This window comes from Lepus europaeus, chromosome 15, assembly GCF_033115175.1.
Source record: "Lepus europaeus isolate LE1 chromosome 15, mLepTim1.pri, whole genome shotgun sequence".
Lineage (NCBI taxonomy): Eukaryota > Metazoa > Chordata > Mammalia > Lagomorpha > Leporidae > Lepus > Lepus europaeus.
Genome location: NC_084841.1, coordinates 64,427,137 through 64,449,888, shown reverse-complemented (window position 1 = coordinate 64,449,888; position 22,752 = coordinate 64,427,137). Strand labels below are relative to the sequence as shown.

Below are 22,752 nucleotides of genomic sequence, written 5' to 3'. Positions count from 1 at the left end.
TTTGCTGAAGAGTGATAATGAAATTACTTAATTAGTGGAACAATGGCAGTTGAATTGGCTTTATGATTCTAAAGATTAATGATCTTTTTATATAAAAATTCTTATCAGCTTTAATAATATATAGAAGTTGGTAAAAATATCATAAAAATAATTCATTCACATTGCTTATTCTAATACTGATTTAGATATTGAAATATAAGTAGTGCCAAACTACTTTTTTTTCATTAAAGATTTTTTAATTTTATTTATTTATTGAGAGGCAGAGTTACAGTGAGAGGGACAGACAGAGAGCAAGGTCTTCTATCTCCTGGTTCACTCCCCAATTGGCCGCAAATGGCCGGAGCTGTGCCGATCGGAAGCCAGGAGCCAGGAGCTTCTTCTGAGTCTCCAACGCAGGTGCAGGAGCCCAAGCACTTGGGCCATCTTCTACAGTTTTCCCAGGCCATAGCAGAGAGCTGGATGGGAAGAGGAGCAGTTGGGACTAGAACCGGCACCCATATTCCCATGGTGCCACAGGCAGAGGATTAACCTACTGTGCCACAGCGCCGACCTCCCAAACTACTTTCTATGTTTGTTACATTTTCTTGATTGAGCATTAAGTAGATGAAGAATAATTTCAGAATTTTCATTTCTATCCACAGAGAAATTTGTAATAGCAATTTTTTAGTATATGGAAGACTTGCTGCTTCTATTTTTCATTTTTTGCTTCATCAATTCAAGTGTCATTTTCAAGATTGCTGTTCACAGGATTTCAATCTGTATCCAGAGATTAGAGTTATACTAATAGCCTAAAGAGAGATTGAACCATGATCATTATGTGAACCATAGATTTTTGGGGGGGTTATGGTGGGAAGAATCACCATATTCCTAAAGTTGTAATTATAAAATGTATAAAGTTTGTGTTCCTTAAATAAAAGGTTTCAGGGGGTAAAAAACTTAGAAGCATACACACACACACACACATGTATTCACCTGTGTATTTTTTGAGTTGAAATTCACATACCATAAAATTAACCATTTTATTTTATTTATTTATTTTTTAAATTTTTGACAGGCAGAGTGGACAGTGAGAGAGAGAGACAGAGAGAAAGGTCTTCCTTTTTGCCGTTGGTTCACCCTCTAATGGCCACTGCGGCCGGCGCATTGTGCTGATCCGAAGCCAGGAGCCAGGTGCTTCTCCTGGTCTCCCATGAGGTGCAGGGCCCAAGCACTTGGGCCATCCTCCACTGCACTCCCGGGCCACAGCAGAGAGCTGGCCTGGAAGAGGGGCAACCGGGACAGGATTGGTGCCCTGACCGGGACTAGAACCCGGTGTGCCGGCGCCGCAAGGTGGAGGATTAGCCTATTGAGCCGCAGCGCCGGCCAAAATTAACCATTTTAAAGTATGTGATTCAGTGGCCTTTAGTGCATTCACATCTAGCAAGTATAGTTAAATGAAAAGAGATGCTTTTCAGGTGGGTTAAAAGGAATAAGTACATTGAAGTATGCATGTGTTATGATTTTTCACACTCACACCATTTGTTAACTCTGTGTAATATTCAGTTCTCAGCTTGATACCCTATTTACCCACTTTCATAATTCAGGCTACTCTTTTAGAAACTGTCAGTCTTTGCTTCCTTGAGAAGCTCTTCTGATTTGTTTGTGCCTTTAAGTTGTGACTATAGCTAACCTACCCTTTTATAGTTTGTGACCATGTTGGCAATACATAAGAAGGGCCATGGATAAAGCATAAAATAATTAACTCCAATTTGTGTGAATGTTTTCTTCTGTTTCTAAGCTGGAACAGTTGCTGTTTGGGGGATGTTAGGCTCAGTGGTTGAGATACTGCTTGGGGCATCACACATCACCTCCCGTATTGGCTGGAGCACCTGTTTTGAGTCCTGACTGCTTTCCATCTGACTTTCCATGAGTGCAAATCCTGGGAGGGTCAAATACCTGGGTCCCTGCCACCCAGCTGGGAGACCCGCAGTGGGTTCCAGGCTCCTGGCTTCAGCCTGGCCCAACCTCGGATGTTGTGGGTGTTTGGGGAGTGAAGCAGTTTTGGATGTACTCCCTTTCTCTCTCTGTGTCTCTCTGCCTTTCAAGTAAAATGAAAATAAAAATAAGTAGATAGATAAAAAATAATTAGAACTCACTATTTCTGAATATGTCATAGATTAAATAAGATGGAACTATTCCTCTTACCACCATATTTATTTTAAAATGCAATGATTAGAATTTAAAGTAATATGTTAGAAACCAAAAGGGAAGGGTTAACTTGCAAATTTACTCTCATTTTTAATATTCCATTTGGATATATGATATTGTTACACATTCACATTTGAAAATTTTATTTGGCTTCTTTCTGTCATTGAAATTTTACGAATATCTGTATTTAAAGATGAGCGCACTTGTATTTTAGCCAGTACCACAGGTTTTGTTTTTTTTTTTTTAATGCCAAATTTCTATTCTAGTGAGCTTTTACTATGTAATATTGAGCTCTGCAGGCAGCTGGAAACAAGTGTAAGGTGATATTGGCAGTTTGAGCATTTTAAATTACCTTTCATTTCGTGCAGGTGAATCTTCCATGATCCAAAATTATCTTATTTCCTTCCTCATATGCCTGTTGCCCAGAAGGGCCAATAAATAGGAGAATTCATTTACAGATATTTAATGAGCACCTGTTTTGTTCTAGCAAAGTAGTAGATTCTAAGAGCTGTACATAAATGAGATGGCAAGTGTCCTGAGAGGAAGACGAAACATTACACGGGATTTTAGAGAACAGAAAAATTAACAAATAGATCAATGAAAAGCGCACAGCTTCCCAGCTGTATATTTACATGCCCTGTACTTGGGAAGTAATGAGGGTCGTAACCTCTAGTTTTTGTGAGAATCATATTAGTGAGTGTATACTTTGCAAGTTGTGAAGTGCTATGCAAAACACTATATTAGGTATTTTCCCCATTGCCTAATGACATTTTTTTTTTTTTTTGAGAAAAAAACATGAAGGTACTTGAAGAAATATCAGTGTAACTGGTATCGTTAATTTTAAAAGTTTCTTTTTGGTTCCTGTGTGAAATTTAAATAGTGATGAAGCTGTTTAGAATTCATGTATTTAAGTTTAAGATATTCTCTGAATCACAATTGTTTTTAGTAACATTGCTGCTGTAACTGGAGTCTCTGGCAATGGTTTTGGAACCTTATCTTGTCTGGATTTCACAGCTACTTTAATTTTTTTTTTTAAATTTCATTTAAGTTATACAAGTTTCATGTGTTTCATATATACAGCTTTAGGAACATAGTGACACTCCCCCCGCCCCACTCCTTCCTGCCCAGGTTCCAACCCTGCCTCCTCCTCCCTCTCACATTCCCATGCTTAATTTTTACAAAGATCTACTTTCAGTTTACTTAATGATGATATAGTTAACCTTACACTAAGTAAGGTTAAGTAAGGTATAGTTAACCTTACACTAAGTAAGGTTAAGAATTCAACAAATAGAATGAAGAGGAAAAAAAAAAACAAAACACTGCTCCTTAACAGAAGAGACAGGGCTGTAAACAATCATCACAGCTGCTCTCTAACACAGTGGAAAAGGATTTGCATCCTGTGAACATTATAGTTGGTCAAGATGGACACTGATACTTTCAATTTCTACATTTTTAATTCTCAACAGGAGAGTATTTGTTGTTTTAGCTGACTCAAATAAGAACTGTAATTTTTATTTACTCTAAGTATTTTAAATTTGTAAAACCAGGTGTAATAAGTGAGACTTCATGGATCTCAGTGTATTTCTAGTATTATTTATTGACCTACTCAATAGTTTGGATCTTGATAACAGTGGTAAATGTAAAACTGCTAGTTTGTACCTAAAGCTGTTTATTAATTTTATTGTAAATGTTGATAGATTTTTAGAGAGGTCAATATAGTTTTGTTCCATTTGATAACTAAATATGTAGCCAAATCCTTGTTTATGCATGTGATAAAAGGTCTGCATTAAAACACAAGTACTCCAGAAAAAACATTTTATGCTATTAACAGAAAAGTACTGATTCATATTTCCCTTATTTAGCCAAAACTCCTTTCTTAAATACTCATTTTTGCAAAGTACAGTGTTATGAAACATAACAAAATGAAATAAAAAAAAAAACCTTTATTCTTAGTGAACTTGAAGCCTAAAAGCTGAGACATTAGTAGAGTTTGTGAACAAAGAAATAATATTTACAGAATTAAGGTTGATTTATTAATTCATGAACTAAAGATTAACATATGGTGGTAAACTAACAATAACAATATACTATAGATTTTAAAATAAAACTTTGGGTGAAAATTGTCTATGTAGTGGATTATTGGTTTATTCATTCATGCAGGAAATACTGAGTTATTATGTAAGGGTTACGTATTTGAGCCAGTAACGCAAAAGTAGAGATGATGACTACTATGTGGTATTAGGTACTTTAATGTATTAAATAATTAATATGATCAACAGTGTTTATTGGATATCTGTCAAATGTTAAGTTTCACTTACAGGCAATTCATTTAGTCTCTGAATGTACCAGATAGGTTTATTTTGTTTTGTTGCTATAATATCTAGGCTCTTTGAACTTCCTTTTAAATTCATGCAATGGTAAGGCTGTCGTGAAAAATCCAGCACTTTTTTTTTTTTCCAAGTTTGTGGCCATATCTTTGAATGTTTGGGATTATTTTAATTTTATGCCACTCTACTGCAGCCATTCTGAGACTCAAGGGAAGGCAATCAAAATGAGACTGTTATATTTTCTGTACTCCTGATATACAGTGAGACACTTAAGAGACCTCTTTCTTAACAATAAAGCAGAGTCATACCAAAACCTTATTAATATTACTTTCTAGGACATAATACTTGAGTAAGTGCTATTTAAGGCCAAAGGTTATGATAGTGGAGCTTACAGTCAAATGGAGAGGTTCATGATCATTCATAAATCATGTAATATAATTATACACTATAGTAAAGATATATAGGAAAGATACACAGTACTGTGGAAGATTTTAGCAGAGAAAGCTAAGGGGGTTAAGTTTGAACCAATATCTGAAGAATCAATAAAAGTTAATTAGGAGAAGCCATACCAAAACCTTATTAATATTATTCTTCAAACTCCCTCATAGTCCTTTATGTGGACTGGTTTCATTAGTTATTTACAATGGTCAATACAGTGGTCAGTGTGCCATTTATATTTGATACAGGTAAAATTTGTTTTATATTTTAATTTTTAGGTGTTTCCCCCAAAAGGAATGTTTTAGTCTTTTAAACATTGAGTTTATTCATCTTAGCCCTTTTCAGAAATGATTTTTTTCTTCTCTTAGTTTTCTTTCATTTTTTCTTAAGCCTGCTTATTTCCCATCATACATTAATTGAATCTCCTCACCTTGTGTGCTTATTCTGTTTTTTCAACTTCCTTGCATAATAATTTATTTGGAAATGTGTATAGCACCAGAATATAATTCTAGTTTTTTATGTTTTTTTATCTGTATGCCTAATTGATTCTTAAATATCACAGTGATAACTCATAAATAGAGTCTAGATATATTAAATGTTTTAAAAACAGAACTAATATGTTATCTTGGTAGAAATTTAGAAATGTGTATCATGGAGTATATACTTCTCAAAAGTCTTTGTTGGTTCAGTATATATTCTTTCAGATATTTTGGGATGTATTCTAATGATATGAGTATGTTCCTACCTTTTATGGAGTTGAATCATAAATATATATTATAATACAGATAATTAAAATATATATGATGATAGAACATGGCAAGTTCTAAGGAGAGCCATTCAATAAGGAAAAGGAGATGGGAAAGTTCACTGAGGAGAGAAAATAGATATTGCATATTTTGTAAACTGGTCACACTTAATGAAAGATTAGAAAGAAGTCACTATGCATATGGCTATCTCAGGAATTCAGCCAAATAGCAAAGATACTGTCTCTGAAGGCACAGTGTTTGTAGATGAGAAGGAAATGCGGGTGGCTGGAGGGTAGTGGACAGAGATGGGGAGTGGTAGGAGATGAGGTAACAAAGGTGATAGTGAACATTATGAAGGGTTTATAGACCATGGTCAAAACTCTGGCTTTCATTTTGAGAGAGATGAGAATTTTAAACAAAGGGTCCTGGACTGCTGTGTTATGAGTTCACTGAGAAGGACAAAGGGAGAAAGAGTCCGTTGTTGAAATATTTTTATTACTGTACTATTCTTATTACATGTTCCATTTCTTTGACCTTTTACATTTCTTAATTTCATAATCAATTTCATCTAAGAATGCCTTCTAGGATAATTGAGCTTTTTAAAGATAATTATTATCTTTTGAGAAAGTGTAACTTATACTGAAGTATTCTTTGAAAATGTTTATTCTCACCTTTCCAAATTTGGAGTTAGTTCTAGAATCCAAAATGTATCATTTGTATGGTGATTTGGTGATTGAGTGTGCACCATGTTCTAGATGCTGGGCACACTCATACAAAGGCTTCACACTTACTGTGTGAGGAGAGCCCAGTGTTGCCTGTGTTTCAGCAGTGAATAAGCTGAGAGGCTGAAAGATCTTCCTCCATGCATTGCTCATGTACAAAGTATTGTATTGTGAGTATGAGATATGCATTTTTGAGGAGGGTTTTTTTTTTAATTAGGATTTTCATTTCCATAAATATGTGACACTTAATAGTTGTGTGTATTTCTGAAGATACAGTATGACATTTCAATACATGTATACAATGTGTACTGATCAAATCAGGATAATTAACATTGCCATTGTGCTATGGGTAGAGCCTTTGAGCTCCTGTCTTCTGATAATTCATAAAATATATAATAGGTTATTTTGAACTATAGTCACCCCATCAAGACATATTCTTTAGTGCTAATCTATTATAGCATGTGACTACTGTCAGAATAAAAAATATTCTATAGGCACAATTTATTAACAAGTGCCCTGAATTGATCCTAACACAAACTGCCTCGAGTTAAACTATACGCTATAGTTAAGAGCTGAAGTAGGCTGATTCATGTTTGTTTCCTAACAAATTAAACAAAAAATCATTTTAAAAGTTTTATAGAAATTAAATTCTGGCAAATTGAATCTTATTTTAACTTTGGAAAAGGAACTGTGAGGTTTTTAACCTTTAACTTGGAAAGTAACCTTTCAGTAATGCAAGTAATATCCAAATCTAGGCAGCCTAATTTCGAAAGTATTTCTTAGCAGCTTTCTTATTTCATTTTCTTTTTTTTTCCTTTTCTTTTTCTTCTTCTCTCTCTTTCTTTCTTTTCTTACTTTTTTTTTTTTTTTGAGATTTATTTGGAAGGCAGAATTAGAGAGAGAGACAGAGAGAAGGAGAGACAAAGGTCTTCCATCCATTGCTTCACTCTCCAAATGGCTGCAATGGCTGGGGCTGGGTCAGACTGAAGCCAGGAGCCTGGAACTTCTGAGTCTCCCACATGGGTTCAGGGGCCCAAGGACTTGAGATATCTTCCACTGCTTTCCTAGGCATGTTAGCAGGAAGCTGGATCAGAAGTGGAGCAGCCGAGTCTTGAACTGGTGCCCATGTGGGATGCCTGTGTTGCAGGTGGAGGCTTAAGTTACTATACCATAATGACAGCCCCACAGAGTTTTCTTAAAATGGAGCACATCTGTATGAGTATTTGTATCTATTTCCCATGTCTGTACAGATATGCTCGTGCAAACATATAGATGAAAGCTTTTATTACACTGTGTTGCATTGTTCCTTATATTGAAAAGTATTACCAATAACATATTTTTCCTTGCTAAATTTATTGGTATCAGTAAGTAGAAAATAAATATTGCTTTTGATAAATGAAAAAATGTAAAGTATCAAAATTACTGTATGGAATATACTTTCTCAATATAGTTTTCATTATTGAAAGTTTCATCAAATGGATTATATATGTAGACATAAGTGAACTTATTTCTTGTTCCTTAACTTGTTCCATGCTTTGTTTCCCTTGGTTCTCATTTTGGCAAAATGCATTTCAGGACTATTAGTTTTCTTTTTGCTTTCTTAACAATTCAGTTAAGTTTAATCATCATGAAAATAAGTTTCACAGTCATAAGGTAGATCCTTAAAACATGTTGTCATTTTAGGTATCTGTTTATTTATTTATTTATTTATTTATTTATTTTTGTCATATTATCTGTATCAAGTATGTATAGTTCAGTAGTTTTAAGTCTGTACACATTGTTATATAGTGCATTTGTTCTTAAATGGAACTTACTTTATTGATGAATGTAGTCTTTGTGATTTAATGTTTTTATTGTTCTTTCTCCAGAATATGTATAGATTCGAGGGCACTGGGTTTGTAAACATCCCTCAACTTATAGATCATCACTACACAACAAAACAAGTCATCACTAAGAAATCAGGTGTGGTTCTGCTGAATCCTATTCCCAAGGTAGGTGCCTATAAGCAGACTTTTTTGTTTCCCTGTTTTAAAAGAATGCTCAGTGAGTTAATATTTCCATCTGTAAGTATAGTTCTTAGATTATTTACTAGAAGTCCCAAAAGAAAGAATTTTGTGATTGCTATCAATACAGTTGACACATGAAATTTCCTTAATTTTACTAAGGTGTGTTGTTGTCTTGTTATTCATTATTTGGTTGGATAGAAATGACTTTTTTTCTTTCTATAAGATTCATACTTCGTTCGAATGGTTGTTATAAGAGACTCTAATATGGAGAAGTTAAATAAAATGCCCAACAATTAAGAGTAAATTATAATTGCAATGTGGTATTAGGTCTACAATATATTATAAGATATTGGGACTTTTAAAAACTATACTATTCTTCTCAAACAAGTAAGTCGTGTCTTCCTATGTGGAACCAGGTAGCTGGGTGAGTGATTATTTCATGTATTTTTACATTTAAGGTCTATCACAGAACACATTCATTTCCTGTGCAATAAGAGATTTGTAAGGTAGGGGATGAGGAAGGTTTGTGTTTTTGGATAGAACCTTTGAACCTAGACCAAAGTGGGTTAGTGGTGCTTGCTTTGCTTCTGAACACTTCTAGTTTCTGAGGAATTGGGTTGGGGCCTGCAAGAGCTCTTATTTTGGAGGGCTGTCTAATAAGAAGAACCATGAAGAAATGGGAAAGCTGTGGAACTTGGAAGACTAATATTTGTATATCTTGGGATGACTTTTAATTTGAAGTAAGTGCCAGTTCCAAGAATGGGTAATGGTTAATCCAGATTCAGCTAATTGGAAATTTAACATAATGATTGCAGAGTTTTTCATGTTAATGGAGAAATCAATGTATTTGTACTTTCATTGAATTTCCAAGTCTTCACTGACAGGATAGGGTTTAACATTCATCACACAGAAGATTTTGATAGTCAGTTGCTATACATTTAATTCTGTGGCAAAGGAATTGGCCTACTTCCATAATTCCATAAAATTATAAATCAGTTCATTCTTTCTTAATACTTTTCCAAACATTTTTTCCCACCTTAATTACATAAAACCCCTTAAAATTTTCCTTTATTCTGAAACAGGTTGTCACATTTTGTTTTTTCTAGCCAAAAATAGTCTGTCAATATTTTTTTCTATTTATGAATAAATGCTATTGTTTTGCTGAGTTCTAAAATATTTTCTGTTTGGTCAAGATAATCTATGTCAATACCTTCATTTACTACATATATCAATAACTTGCAAATTTACATTTATATCTATCTCAGGTTTATCTTCCTCCAAACTCAGATTTTTCTACTATTTATGTCAAACTGAGTTCGTTGCCTTTACCTCCAATATTTGTCCTTCCCTTTTTAGTAAGTCTTACATCAGATACTCAGATTCTCAAACCATAAACCTAGGATTCATCTTTGATATCTCTTATTTCAACACTGTCCTCCTTCCTGGACTATAAGTCCCAAGAGTTTTGTCGATGCTTAACTGCACATGTGCAAGTATGAATTTCAATTCCAGTCTATCTCAGTATGTATAAATTATAGTATAAGAAGATACTTTTTACCCAGGCTAGTTTAACAAGATAACTAGATTTTCAGAGGCACTGATGTGCCATTTCACAAGTCAGCCAAATATTTGCATTGTGTAAAGGTTTATTGCCAATTCTAAATTGAGAACCTAAAGCCATAATGGAGAGAAATAATGATGTAGATTTGGGCTTGAATAGGAATACATAATTTCAAATAGAACTGTAGTCCTTATTATATAAAGCCTTCCATGAAATGAGCCTACGTAATGGATTAGATTCAGTAGATTATTATGTGGTCAATTACTATCTTTCCCTTCAACCTTCAGCATTGTGGAGTTGATTATTTCACCATTTTATCACACTAGCTATGAAAATAAATACATAATGGAAGCTATGGAAGATTAAAGGGCTATATTCATATATCATTGTTTTATGAGGTAGAAATTTGAAGTTTAGATATTAACCTGCTTTGAAGTACTGGTGTTTGAAATACACAAATCATTATCTCAGTTTGTTGTAAATATTGTTATACACTTGATTTAAAGAATCATCTTGCTCTTTTAAAAGAAAATCACAAAATAGAAGTTGTAAAAGTTAGATAATTTTCAATTATGAGTGGAGAACAAATTGATATGGATTTTGTTACGGTGGTATTATCTGTCATTTATCTTCCTTTGAATAGTTATTTGTTCTCTTGCAACTCAAGCTATTTTTTATTTAATCTGTAGAAGAAGTTAATGTCTTTGACCATATAATATGCTATACAATATCTAATTTTCATCTTGCTAAATTTCATTTTTAGCCTACATAAAGAATGCTATTTTAGTCTCAATGTAATTTCTGTTTCCCATTTACTTCTATCCCCATTCATTTCTGCTCTTACCCATGAAAATGTAAGTTTATCACCATACTGCGTAACTGGAGACACAGTGGCCAGAGTAATCTCTGTCTTACTTTATATCCTAATTCATATCTACTCAGAGGTTTAGAAAACTAGACAATAAATTTTAGAGAAATTTACCTTTCATTTGCTTACAAAGCTAGGAGTAGGTGCACAAGCCCCTTACCCCTCACTGTTACTGACCGATTTTTCCTGTACTTCCTCCCGAAACTTCTATGGAAGATGGAAGGTGTTGTAGTAAACAGGGGTTGTCAATCCCCATTTCATTGTCCCTGTGTCATAAAACACAATGGAACATGTGTGACCTGTTCTCAGTTCAGTTTCTGCTCAAATATCACTTCCAGCACAGCTGCTTTGACTTCCACATGTAAATTAACACATCAACCCAGTGCTCTCTCCTTAGCCCTTCATTTCTCTTCTTCATGGTTATATTTATCTGATATTATATTATATAAATATGATACTTTTTAAAAAGTATTTATTTGAAAGTCAGAGTTAAACAGAGAGAGGAGAGGCAGAGAGAGAGAAAGAGAGAGAGAGAGAGAGAGAGAGGTCTTCCATCCGATGGTTCACTCCCCAATTGGCCACAATGGCCGAAGCTGCACTGATCCTTAGCTGCGAGCCAGGAGCTTCCTCTGGGGGCAGGGGCCCAAGGACTTGAGCCATCTTCTACTGCTTTCCCAGGCTATAGCAGAGAGCTGGATTGGAAGTGGAGCAGCTGGGTCTTGAACCGGCGCCCATATGGGATGCCGGTGCTTCAGACCAGGTCATTAACCCACTGTGCCACAGCGACAGCCAATATGGTACGTTTTAACTGATTAGTGTTCCCAACTGAAATACAAATCCACAGGTCCATAGTTGTATTTAGTAATTAGTGCAGCTGGATTTCTTGTACTGAGACAAGTACTGACACAGAATAGATGTTTAGTAGTTATTTGTTTTTTTTTTCTTTTTTTTTTTTAACTTTTATTTAATGAATAAAAATTTCCAGTGTACAGCTTATGGATTACAATGGCTTCCCCCTCCCATAACTTCCCTCCCACCCACAACCCTCCCCTCTCCCGCTCCCTCTCCCCTTCCATTCACATCAAGATTCATTTTCAATTCTCTTTATATACAGAAGATCAATTTAGTATAAAGATTTCAACAGTTTGCACCCACATAGAAACACAAAGTGAAACATACTGTTTGAGTACTAGTTATAGCATTAAATCACAATGTACAGCACATTAAGGACAGAGATCCCACATGAGGAGCAAGTGCACAGTGGCTCTTGTTGTTGACCCAACAAATTGACACTCTAGTTTATGGCGCCAGTAACCACCCTAGGCTCCCGTCATGAGTTGCCAAGGCTATGGAAGCCTTCCAAGTTTGCCGACTCTGATCATATTTAGACAAGGTCATAAAAGACAGGGTGAGGATAGTAACCAATGATCCTAGGAGTGGTATTTACCAGGTTTGAACAATTATACAGCATTAAGTGGGGAAGAGGACCATCAGTACGCACAGGTTAGAAGTAGAGCCATTGGTGGTAGAGTAGAGGTTATGATTACAAAGGAATGAGGCCCAAGTGCGCTAGACAGGGTCTAGAACAAAGGACAGAGTCATTATTAGATGTGCTAAGAAAGGTGCTATCTAAGCTACAATTAAGTTTTCTGATTGAGAGGCAAATAGAACCTGATAGAAGGGGCTTGATAATAATCTGGTGGGCTTTAGGCCTTGTAAGTTAAGAGGCCCAGACCTATCTATCTCTTCACATGGGGTATATCCTAAGGGAGGTATGAACCTCCTAGGGGAAGGCACTCTGTTGACTTTCATTACTTGGCTGGCCTGGGAGGAGAGCTGGCCAGGTCAAGGCAGGGGGCATCTCTAACAAGAAATTTACAGTTCTGCCTGGAATGTTGCTGACCCCACTTGACCATACCCTCAGCTGCAGTGGTCACTTTGGAAGTTGGGCTGAGTGAAGGGCTTTTCAGCTTAGAGCCAATAAGATCTGTGGCTCTGACCTGGGCAGCCTTCGACTCCAGGGCAGGTCCATTTCCAGTGATCCAACTCTTGGCAGAGCTGCCAGGGCTCTTCACAAGCTGACTTCTGCTGAAGCCCAGGCTTACCACATTGAAAGCCACTGCAGTGGCCTGGCCTGTTGGGTCTCCTTGAGGGCAGATCACTGTACAGATCAGCCATTAATAGGCCTGCCACCCATTGCTTCTGATGCCTAGCTTTCTTTTCCTCCTGGTTTGTGTTAAAGCAGACCAGAGGATGCAAGTCAAGGGAGTGCCCGTATCCCATCTCTAAACTTCGGTGGCCTGAACTACAAGTCTATAGTCACAGGCATGTTCTGTAGTAGTTTTTCTAAGGTAGACAATGCCCATGAGGAAAATTATATTCTCACTTTAAAACTTTCTTTCCCTTTTGTCTGAAAGGGAGGTTTTTTTCTACTTACTGTATAACTTTGCTGATGGCGAAGTGAATCTAGCTATGAGATTATTATTTAAATTCTTATTTTGGCTATGCTATTACAGAAAATTGTTAGCCATCTCTTTTATAAGGTCTAAAGATTAAATTGTGCGTCCTACAGATTCCTTCATAATAGAATTAGTTTCCTACCTTGAAGAGAATAGAGAAATGAAAGAATAAGTTGGGCTTAGAATAGAGAAATGAGGGAGCAAGTCCTAGATCGCTTGCTGACAATAGCAATATTACATGAATACTTAGCAAACCGTTTCAACCATTAGATAACAACTTAAGAAAACATTTACCAGAAGGTCCAATGCCTTCTATAAATTTTAAGAATCATGTATTTGAAAACACCTCTTAAATATCTAACATGGTGTAGTTTGTTTAGCCAGTAAACTTAAGCACAACCATATAAAATGTTTTTAGTTTCTTTCTACCAATACGTTTAAAACATATGATACACAGATTCAGGTCCCACAAATTAAAATGTATCTTTGATTGATTTTAGCAGCTTAAATTTATGGACAATCTTATCTATAAGCCATGTAAAATAAAACTCTTAATAAAATTTCCTATGTGGACATACAATAGATACACACATATAACATAGCATAAAAGACCAATATAGCAATTTTAATAATAGCTTTTAAAATCTTTAACTCTTTTTGTAGATTGCCAATTGATTTGAATTGCTTTTTGTTTTTAGATTACTTTAACACATTGCTTTAACAGAGCATCAGAGTTTAATTCTATGTCAAAGAGAAATTGAGCTTCCTATGATCTTTTGCTGTGAGGTTTCCTTCCTTTACCTTCTTTCATATTGGTGACCATGTTTCTGTGTTTCTGTGTGTAACACATCTTTAAGCATCTTTTGCAGGGCAGGATGAGTGGCAACATATTCTTTCAGTTTCTGTTTGCTATGAAAAGTCTTAATTTCACCTTCATTCACAAATGAGAGCTTTGCAGGATATAATATTCTGGGCTGGCAGTTTTTCTCTCTTAGTACCTGGGCTATATCTCGCCATTCCCTTCTAGCTTGTAGGGTTTCTGATGAGAAGTCTGCTGTGAGTCTAATTGGAGATCCTCTGAGAGTAATCTGACATTTCTCTCTTGCACCTTTTAGAATCTTTTCTTTATGTTTCACTGTGGTGAGTTTGATTACAATGTGTCGTGGTGAGGATCTCTTTTGGTCATGTTTATTAGGGGTTCTATAAGCTTCCTGTACTAAGATGCCTCTGTCCTTCTCCAAACCTGGGAAATTTTCTGCTAGTATCTCACTGAAAATGCCTTCTAATCCTTTCTCCCTCTCCATGTCTTCAGGAACTCCTAGAACCCGAATATTAGGTTTTTTAATAGTATCCTGTAGATTCCCGACAATATTTTTTAGATTTCTAATTTCTTCTTCTTTTCTTTGGTTTGCCTGTTTCCTTTCCTGTTCTCTGTCTTCTAAGTCCGATATTCTCTCTTCTGCTTCGCCCATTCTGTTTTTAAGGCTCTCTAATGTGTTTGTCATTTGATCTATTGAATTCTTCATTTCATTATGATTTCTCGTCACTATCACCGTTTCTTGTTCTACTAGTTGTTTCATTTCATTTTGATTCCTCCTTAATATTTCATTTTCACAAGAGAGATTTTCTATCTTGTCCATTAAGGATTTCTGTAGTTCAAGAATTTGTTTTTGGGAACTTCTTAATGTTCTTATCAATTTTTTGAGATCCGCTTCTTGCATTTCTTCGATCTCATCATCTTCATAATCTTGAATTGTGGTGTCTTTTTCATTTGGGTGCGTCATAGTGTCTTCCTTGTTCTTGTTAGCTTGGTTTTTGCGTTTGTTGTTTGGCATGTTGGAGATATTTGGTTTCTTCACTGTGGTGTTTTTTCTTGTTACACTATGGCTCTAGATTGAGTGGACTGTCTGCTTTCAGTGGAGCCTTAGAGGCTTGAGATGAGTGTGGACTGAGAGCTGTGTTTGGTTCCTCAGGGTTGAGGGTGTGTCAAAGATGACACTCCCAGGTTAGGCGTGGTAAATCTCTCTTTCTTTTCTTTTCTTTCTTTTTTTTTTTTTTTTGATTCAAAAGGGAAGTAATTCCGCACAGCTGAACGTAATTGGAGGTAGTTAGCAGGCGAATGATATACCCACAGGAGCCAGAGATCGGAAGCTCTTTCCCAAGGACCACACAGGGAATCTCTGCTGCCCTAGGTGTGGGCTCCAATTCTCCTGCAGTCTCCCACTGGGTTGCCAAGTTAGATGCTAATCTCCTGTTATTTCACCCCTCCCCCCAGAGTCAGGTTTTTCTGCTAGGCTCAGGGCCGGTGCAGACCTGAGGTCGCCCTGCTTATGACGTATGTCCAAAATGGCGCCTGCTCTTTGTCTTGCTCGCCTTTGAGGGGTGAGCAGAGAGAGAGAAACTCGTGTCCGTATCGGTCACTTTTTTTTTTTTTTTCCTCTCTCTCTTCTAGTTAGCCTGGTGAACTTTTCCCCACGTAGTTTCAAGCCTCGTTCCCTCTAGCCTCCTCTTTCCGCTTGCCCGCTGGTGTCTCGGGCTATTGAGGTTCGGCTCACCTCGCGTTCCAGCGCTGGTGCGTTGAGTCTGCCGCTGGTGTCCTGAACTTGGGCTTCCATGCTCTCCACGCAGGTCCACTGTGAATCACTAGTTCCGGAAGAGTTTCCTCTGCTGTTTCTTCCCCTACTCTTCCTTGACCCTGCAGTATCTCCACTTTTATTAACCTGTGTGTCTTGCTGAACTATCAATATGCTCCCTTCCTATTCCGCCATCTTGCCACTCCTCCATTTAGTAGTTATTTGTTAAAAGATTAAATTCATTGAACAGTTGCTAGGAGCCAGCTACTTCACAGAGTTTTTTATATGCATTAACTCATTTAACTCATGTTCCTATGAAGTAAGTACTATCATTAATTAACCCCACATATACTATTATGAATGAGGAGCTGAAGCTCAAAATGGCTTATGGCCTGCCCAGGATAACACAACTAATAAGGAATAGAGCTGGGATTTGAACTCATGTTCTTAACTTCTGTTTTTCTGATTATAAATTTAGGCTTTTTAGAGGCTTGACTGTTTATTTTGAAGAATATGAATGTGGGACACCATATAAAAAATTGTAGGTCTCTTTAAAAGAAAAATCATTCAACAGTTATATTGGGTGGGTGGAACTGCAATTTGAAATAAAATATATGGTTTGTTAAATATAGGTAAGAAAGACATCTAGTTTAACATCTAATTGACACTTTCAAAGTTGTTTGGTAAGCTTAATATTTCTTTAGGTTCAACTGTTTTTTTTTTTTAAGAAGAAAGTTTTCTGATTGGAAATTAAAGCAAAAAATAGCTTATGATTATATGTAGGTCATTTAGGCAGAGAACCATTAATTAAACATTGGACAGATTACTTTATCAGCTTTAATCAAATATTTATGGCATTTTAACTAGAATTTGGTTAATGTTAGAGGCAGATTTTTGAGAGAATAGTAAATCTCCTAGTGGCTGAAACTTGCCAAGGGGAGACAAGTTCATGGCAACAGCATTCATGATCAGATACATGCAAAGAACAGTGCCTGAGACGGCAACTGTGTATTGAATTAGGTGGCAACTGTGTATTGAATTAGGTGCTTTACCCACATTTTCAGTTTAAGATGACTTCAAGACTACTTATTTTACCTTGCATTTAAGTAACATAGAGTACTTCTAATATTGCTGTTGAATTATTTTCTATTTATAGAGGCTTATGATAGTTTTTTTTAAAGATTTTATTTACTTGAAACTCAGAGAGAGAGAGAGAGAGAGAGGGAGAGAGAGAGAGGGAAAGAGTCATCCATCTGCTGGTTCACTCACCAGTTGGCCACAATGGCCAGAGCTGGGCCAATCTGAAGCCAGGAGCCAGGAGCCAAGAGCTTCTTCTGGGTCTCCCACGCAGGTTCGCGGGCCCAAGCACGTGGGCCATCTTCTTACTGCTTTTCCAGGCCATAACAGAGAGCTGGATTAGAAGTGGAGCAGCCAGGACTTGAACCGGCGCCCATATAGGATGCTGGCACTGCAGGTGGCAGCTTTACCTGCTATGCCACAGCACTGACCCCAATACAGTTTTTAACATCCTGAAGTCTTTTCAATTTAGCATTACATAGATTCAGATACATCCTTTTCTTTGTATCTAGATTCCTTCAATCTACATGCCTATTCCTTAATTCGTTAAGATGCATTGGACAGTTTTAAAAAATTAAAATTTAATAAGGAGAATAATGGAAAAATATGGGATTCAGCATTTATTCATTCCTGAAATATTTACTTAGTACTCTGTGCTGAACAGCATGTCAGTGTAGTAAATGCTGTGAAAATGAAGCACTGTAAGGAGATAATAAGGGACTACACCTGAGTGTGATGAGAGCTAGGTCCTGTGTGTGTGCGTGCGTGCGTGTAGTTGAGAGGTACTATTTTTAAACATCAAAGACTTCTGGGCAAGGATATGAATCAAATCAAGGAATTACTTGTGTGGTTATCTTCAGGAGTAATAGTAAAGTATGTAACAATTAATACAGCATACATATTGACCTATCAGAACAGACGCCAGCGGTAAACAACTGGTAAACCATTGGGGTGTTTGCTGGCTGGATGTTCTCTGTGGGGTGGAGTGTTTCTTGTCCCACTGAGGAGCATGGAAGAACTGCAGAGATGAGTGCAGCAGTGGAGTGGCTAAAGAGAGAGTAATGGAAGATGAACACAGATCTGGATTAATGTATTATCTCATTTATACTCATATTATCTTCTTTTAAAAAAGGATGTATGTATTTATTTACATATTAATGATGGTCAGACAGAAAAAGAGAGAGGGAGAAACGTGGATGGAGGGAGTTTCCTTCCACTGGTTCGCTCCCAGACTGGCTACTATGGCCAGGTCTGGTCCAATCCAAAGCCAGGAGCCCAAAACTCCATCTGGGTCTCCCACATAGGTGGCAGGGCCATGTACTTAGTCCATCCTCTGGTGCTTTCCCAGGCATGTTAGCAAGGAGCAGCCAGGACTTGAACTAGAGCTCCAATAGGGGATGCTGGCATCCCAAGCAGATTACTATGCCACAATACCTCTCCTTACTCATATTATCTTAAAGGGCCAATTACTTATTAGAGTGCCTAAAATGTAATGTGTTGGAATGAAATGGACATTTTGAGATTCGATGATTGTTTATAACCCTTGTCTCTTCCACTGAGAAACAGTGTTTTTTTTCTTCATACAATATGTTGAACTCTTAAGTTCCTTTATGATCAATAAGTAAGCTGAAAATAGATCTTTGTAAAAATTAAGAGTGGGATTGGGAGAAAGAGAAGGAAGAAGGGTTAGAGCATGGGTTGGTGGGACGGTAGGGAGGGAAGTATAACTATGTTTCTAAATTTATATACATGAAAACATGAAGCTTGTGTAACTTAAATAAAATTTTAAAAATAGTTTTAACCTTTAAAATTGGGCCTTTATTTTGGCCTAATTTTTATATTTAAAAAGGCCAGTTATTTATTATATAATTTTAAAAATTCACTTTGAGTAGAAACTCAACATAGAATATCATAAGTTTTCATATTCCCTAAAACAAAATATTCATATTTAATAGTGCTAGCCAATTTCAGGAGAAGTTTTATTAGTAATATAGTTATCCTAACACATTACAGTAAATCCCATACTTTAGTATCTACAAACTTCTTTCCAGTAATACTATATTTGGAGGCATCTAGCTAACTGTGATTTTGTGGTTAATCCTCTTAGGCTGTCATTTGTATTGTACTGTGTGTTTCATATTTAAAAACAGATGAGTGATCTTTCTTTTTGAACTCTTGCAAGGGAGTTAATTAAATGTAATTTCAAATTAGATTTCTAGTTCTGGAAACCCACAGGTTTTGGGGAAAAAATAAGCTCTGAACTATAATACCCACTATAAAGATTCCTATTTAATTGGCTCTTTTAGCTAAATTAATTAGGCATATTGAGAGAGGATGAACACAAAAATTGACATAGTGCTTTCATAAGGAAATTCATTAGGAATATGTAAGGGCCTCTATGTAGGCCTGAGTTTTGAACAAAGAGAAGCCAATTTTAAATCCCAGTTTTCAATACTATCAACCACAGTGTCTTAGGCGGGACAGTATACTAAATTCACTTGTAAGCTAAAATAACAGTATTTGTTATTTCAAAAATCAGGTGAGAAAACACACAGATGTATTTAGGAAACTATAAAATACCATATACTTTCTTGTTTAGAAGAATTTTTATCAAGATACATAAATCATAACAAGGTAAATTTGGAACATTTTAGTTGTGAAGGAGTGCTTAGCCTGTTGAGAAAACAATATTTGTTATTTTATTAAATATTTATTTTTCAACAATGTTATTTTTCATTAAATAACATTCATTAATAACAATGTTATTAAATAACATTCATTAATAATGCTATTTTTCATTAAATTTCATTAAATGTTATTTTTCAGCAACAACAAATTGAGTTTTAATTTTATCTTCAATATTAGATGAAGAAACCTAAATATTATAATTTACCATAAGTCACATTTCTTATAAATTTCAGAGTTATTGTCTAAAACTGATTCTGTTCTATTTATCTTTATTGCAGTTGCAAGTGTCATAAATCATAATCTGTACTATCTCAGTAATGTCAATAGTTAAGCAATGATTTTTTTCTTTGCTCCAATAGATATTCTAGCACTGAGTTATCACAGTGAGCTTGACAGTTATTGTCTCTTGTCACTGTAATATTGTAGCAAGAGGCTATAATGTGTTCTGCTAAGAGAATGCAGAGTGATATTTGAATATTTAACCTCCTCTGGGAAGTCAAGTTAAACTTGGGTTTTAGGCTTTATCCATTATATTCACAATATAAAAGAACCTTGCTATAGCACATATAACATCTAATTTTCTGTTTTTTTTTTTTAATTTCAACCTTTATCAATAGATTTTCTAAGGAAAAATAATGTTAGTCTTAAAAATAAAGTGAATAGACTTCAGAAGCCACTAATTTTCCATAAACAACACTTTAATGGTGTTTTTACATCTGTAAGCTTACCTCAGACTTCCTTAAATATCATGTATTTGTTCTGAGGAACTTGGTTTTCAGTAATGAGTTCTATAAATTTCTTACATGTCTTATCCATACTTGAAGAATGATAGGAATAGGAAGATAAGCCCATAAGAGAATTAAGATAATAAGTCATTGGAATTTTTTAATGTGGGTCGAAAGACAAGATTTGATATTTGTAGCAAAAAAAAATTACAAAGTGTTGTCATTTTATCATTTGAACGCATCTATATTAGAGTTGTGATCATTTGGCCTAGCGGTTAAGAAGCTGGTTGAGACTCCCGTGTCCCAAACCAGAGGACCTGGATTCAGTATTCAGCTCTGCTCCTGGCCCAGCTTTCTGCTAATGCTGGCAAGAGGCAGTAGTGATGACTCAGTCATTGGGTTCCTACCATGCACGAGGGAGACTTAGGCTGAGTTCTAGGCCTCCAGTTTCATCCTCAGCTGGGTTGTATGGAAATTTGGGGAATGAACCAGCATCTGGGAAAGTGCCTGCTCTCTCCCACTCTCGCTCACTCACTCTCTCTTTCTCTCCCTGCCTGTCAAATTAGAAAAAAAAATTAAAAGGTACTTTTTTTAGGCCTTTCTTATGCATGATCTTCAGGAAAGCATGTTGGTGTGGACAACAAAATGTAGATTTCTAATACGAATGTGGTTGCACTACTTAGCTTTTTCCCCTCGGTTTCCTGTCTGCTACCAGAGTACACAGTAAGATAGAGAACAAAATAAAATAAAAAAAGTCCATGAATTGTATTTTCTCATGAATCTAGATACCATATATAATCCACAGACCTCAAAGTATATCTTAAGGTATCCAAAAGATTGTGCAGAAGTCATATAGAATTAAATTAAGAGGAGGCAAAATCAAAGAACCAAACTGCAATAGATCTCATCAAGCTCCAACAAGAATACCAGCTGTTATTGAGGGACTTATGCTGAATTTTAAGGCTATATTCCTTGCTTGCATCAATGAGGGTGAAAAGTAGGTTGCAAGGATTTCTGTAATACTCATAGTGACACAGCTAATTTATCTTTTAAATTAGTTAATACAAAGGGTCTTTGAAAATGTATATCATGCAGAAACCATGGATTGAGAAAGTTTTTTGTACTAAAATAAACATAACTTTTAATTCTATTTTTATGGACTTTTTTGAAGTCCCCTTAATATTTGTATATATAAAATTGTGTTTAAGTTGAATGTTACTTATTGCAATACTAGTTGTAATATCTGCAGATTGGAAATAATTTAAATTTTCACCAATAGGGGATATTTAACTGAATTATGGTATCCTATTGAGTACTGTGGATGAGGGAATTTTTTTAGTGCTTATTGGAGACAGTTCCAAAATGTATTGATAATAAAAGTATCTAAACTGCAAAATAGAGTTTATGCTGTTTAACCATTTATATAAAAAGAGTGCCAGGCTTAGGGTTTAGGATTAGAACAGAAAATGCCATTCTGCTAGAAGTTGATAAATTAACAAGGGGTGAATGTGAACTGAGCACATGGGTAAGTCCAGTGCTGATTTCACACACCTCACTATAACACTGAGCACTATCTAGTCTCTTAGTAAGGAATTCATTAGCACATTTTAAGAATAGAAAAGAAACCAGTTTTCATTATATTCTTTTTTAAAATAAAAGATCTTAAAAAAAGATTTATTTATTTATTTGAAAGAGTTACACAGAGAGAGAAGGAGAGGCAGAGAGAGAGAGAGAGAGAGAGAGAGAGAGGTCTTCCACCCGCAGGTTCACCCCCAATTGGCCGCAATAGCTGGAGCTGCACCCATCCAAAACCAGGAGCCAGGAGCTTCTTCCAGGTCCCCCACATGGATGCAGAGGTCCAAGGACTTAGGCCATCTTCTACTGCTTTCCCAGGCCATTGCAGAGAGCTGGATTGGAAGTGGAGCAGCCGGGTCTCGAACTGGCACCCATATGGGATGCTGGCACTGCAGGTGGCAGCTTAACCTGCTATGCCACAGCACCGGCCCCCATTTTATTCTTTTTAACATTGAACTTGTGTAGCCCTAACCAAAATATAGTACTGTTAAAATGAGAGTAAAATACATTATTGCTATATTGGAAAATCAGTAAAACTTCAAATTTAAGAACAGTAAATAAATACAAAAATTCATATTCTTAAAGACTTGGATATAATTTCTATGTTGGACTTGAAATATAGCTATAAACTTCTCAGAAAACCAAGTTAACTAATTTCATGATTAGAAAGGAAGAAGGATTTTATGTCTTTAAAGCAAAGTTTTGTTACCTATAAATTCTAAAGAAAATTTCTCTTGGGATTTCAGATAACAGTGTCCTCTGCATAGGATTATAACTATGACATTGACAAATATCTTAAT

At 35.9% G+C, this 22,752-nt stretch overlaps 1 protein-coding gene across 7 annotated transcripts in view; it reads left to right on the top strand.

Annotated features, from left to right (window-relative positions):
* The window catches only part of FER (FER tyrosine kinase), a 427,785-nt gene that overhangs the window by 192,976 nt on the left and 212,057 nt on the right, over positions 1-22,752 (top strand). For all 7 annotated transcript variants that reach the window (XM_062212305.1, XM_062212302.1, XM_062212303.1 and 4 more), the window contains one exon: positions 8,289-8,411. In XM_062212305.1, coding sequence (XP_062068289.1) covers positions 8,289-8,411 — 123 coding nt within the window. The remainder of the gene's footprint in view (positions 1-8,288; positions 8,412-22,752) is intronic.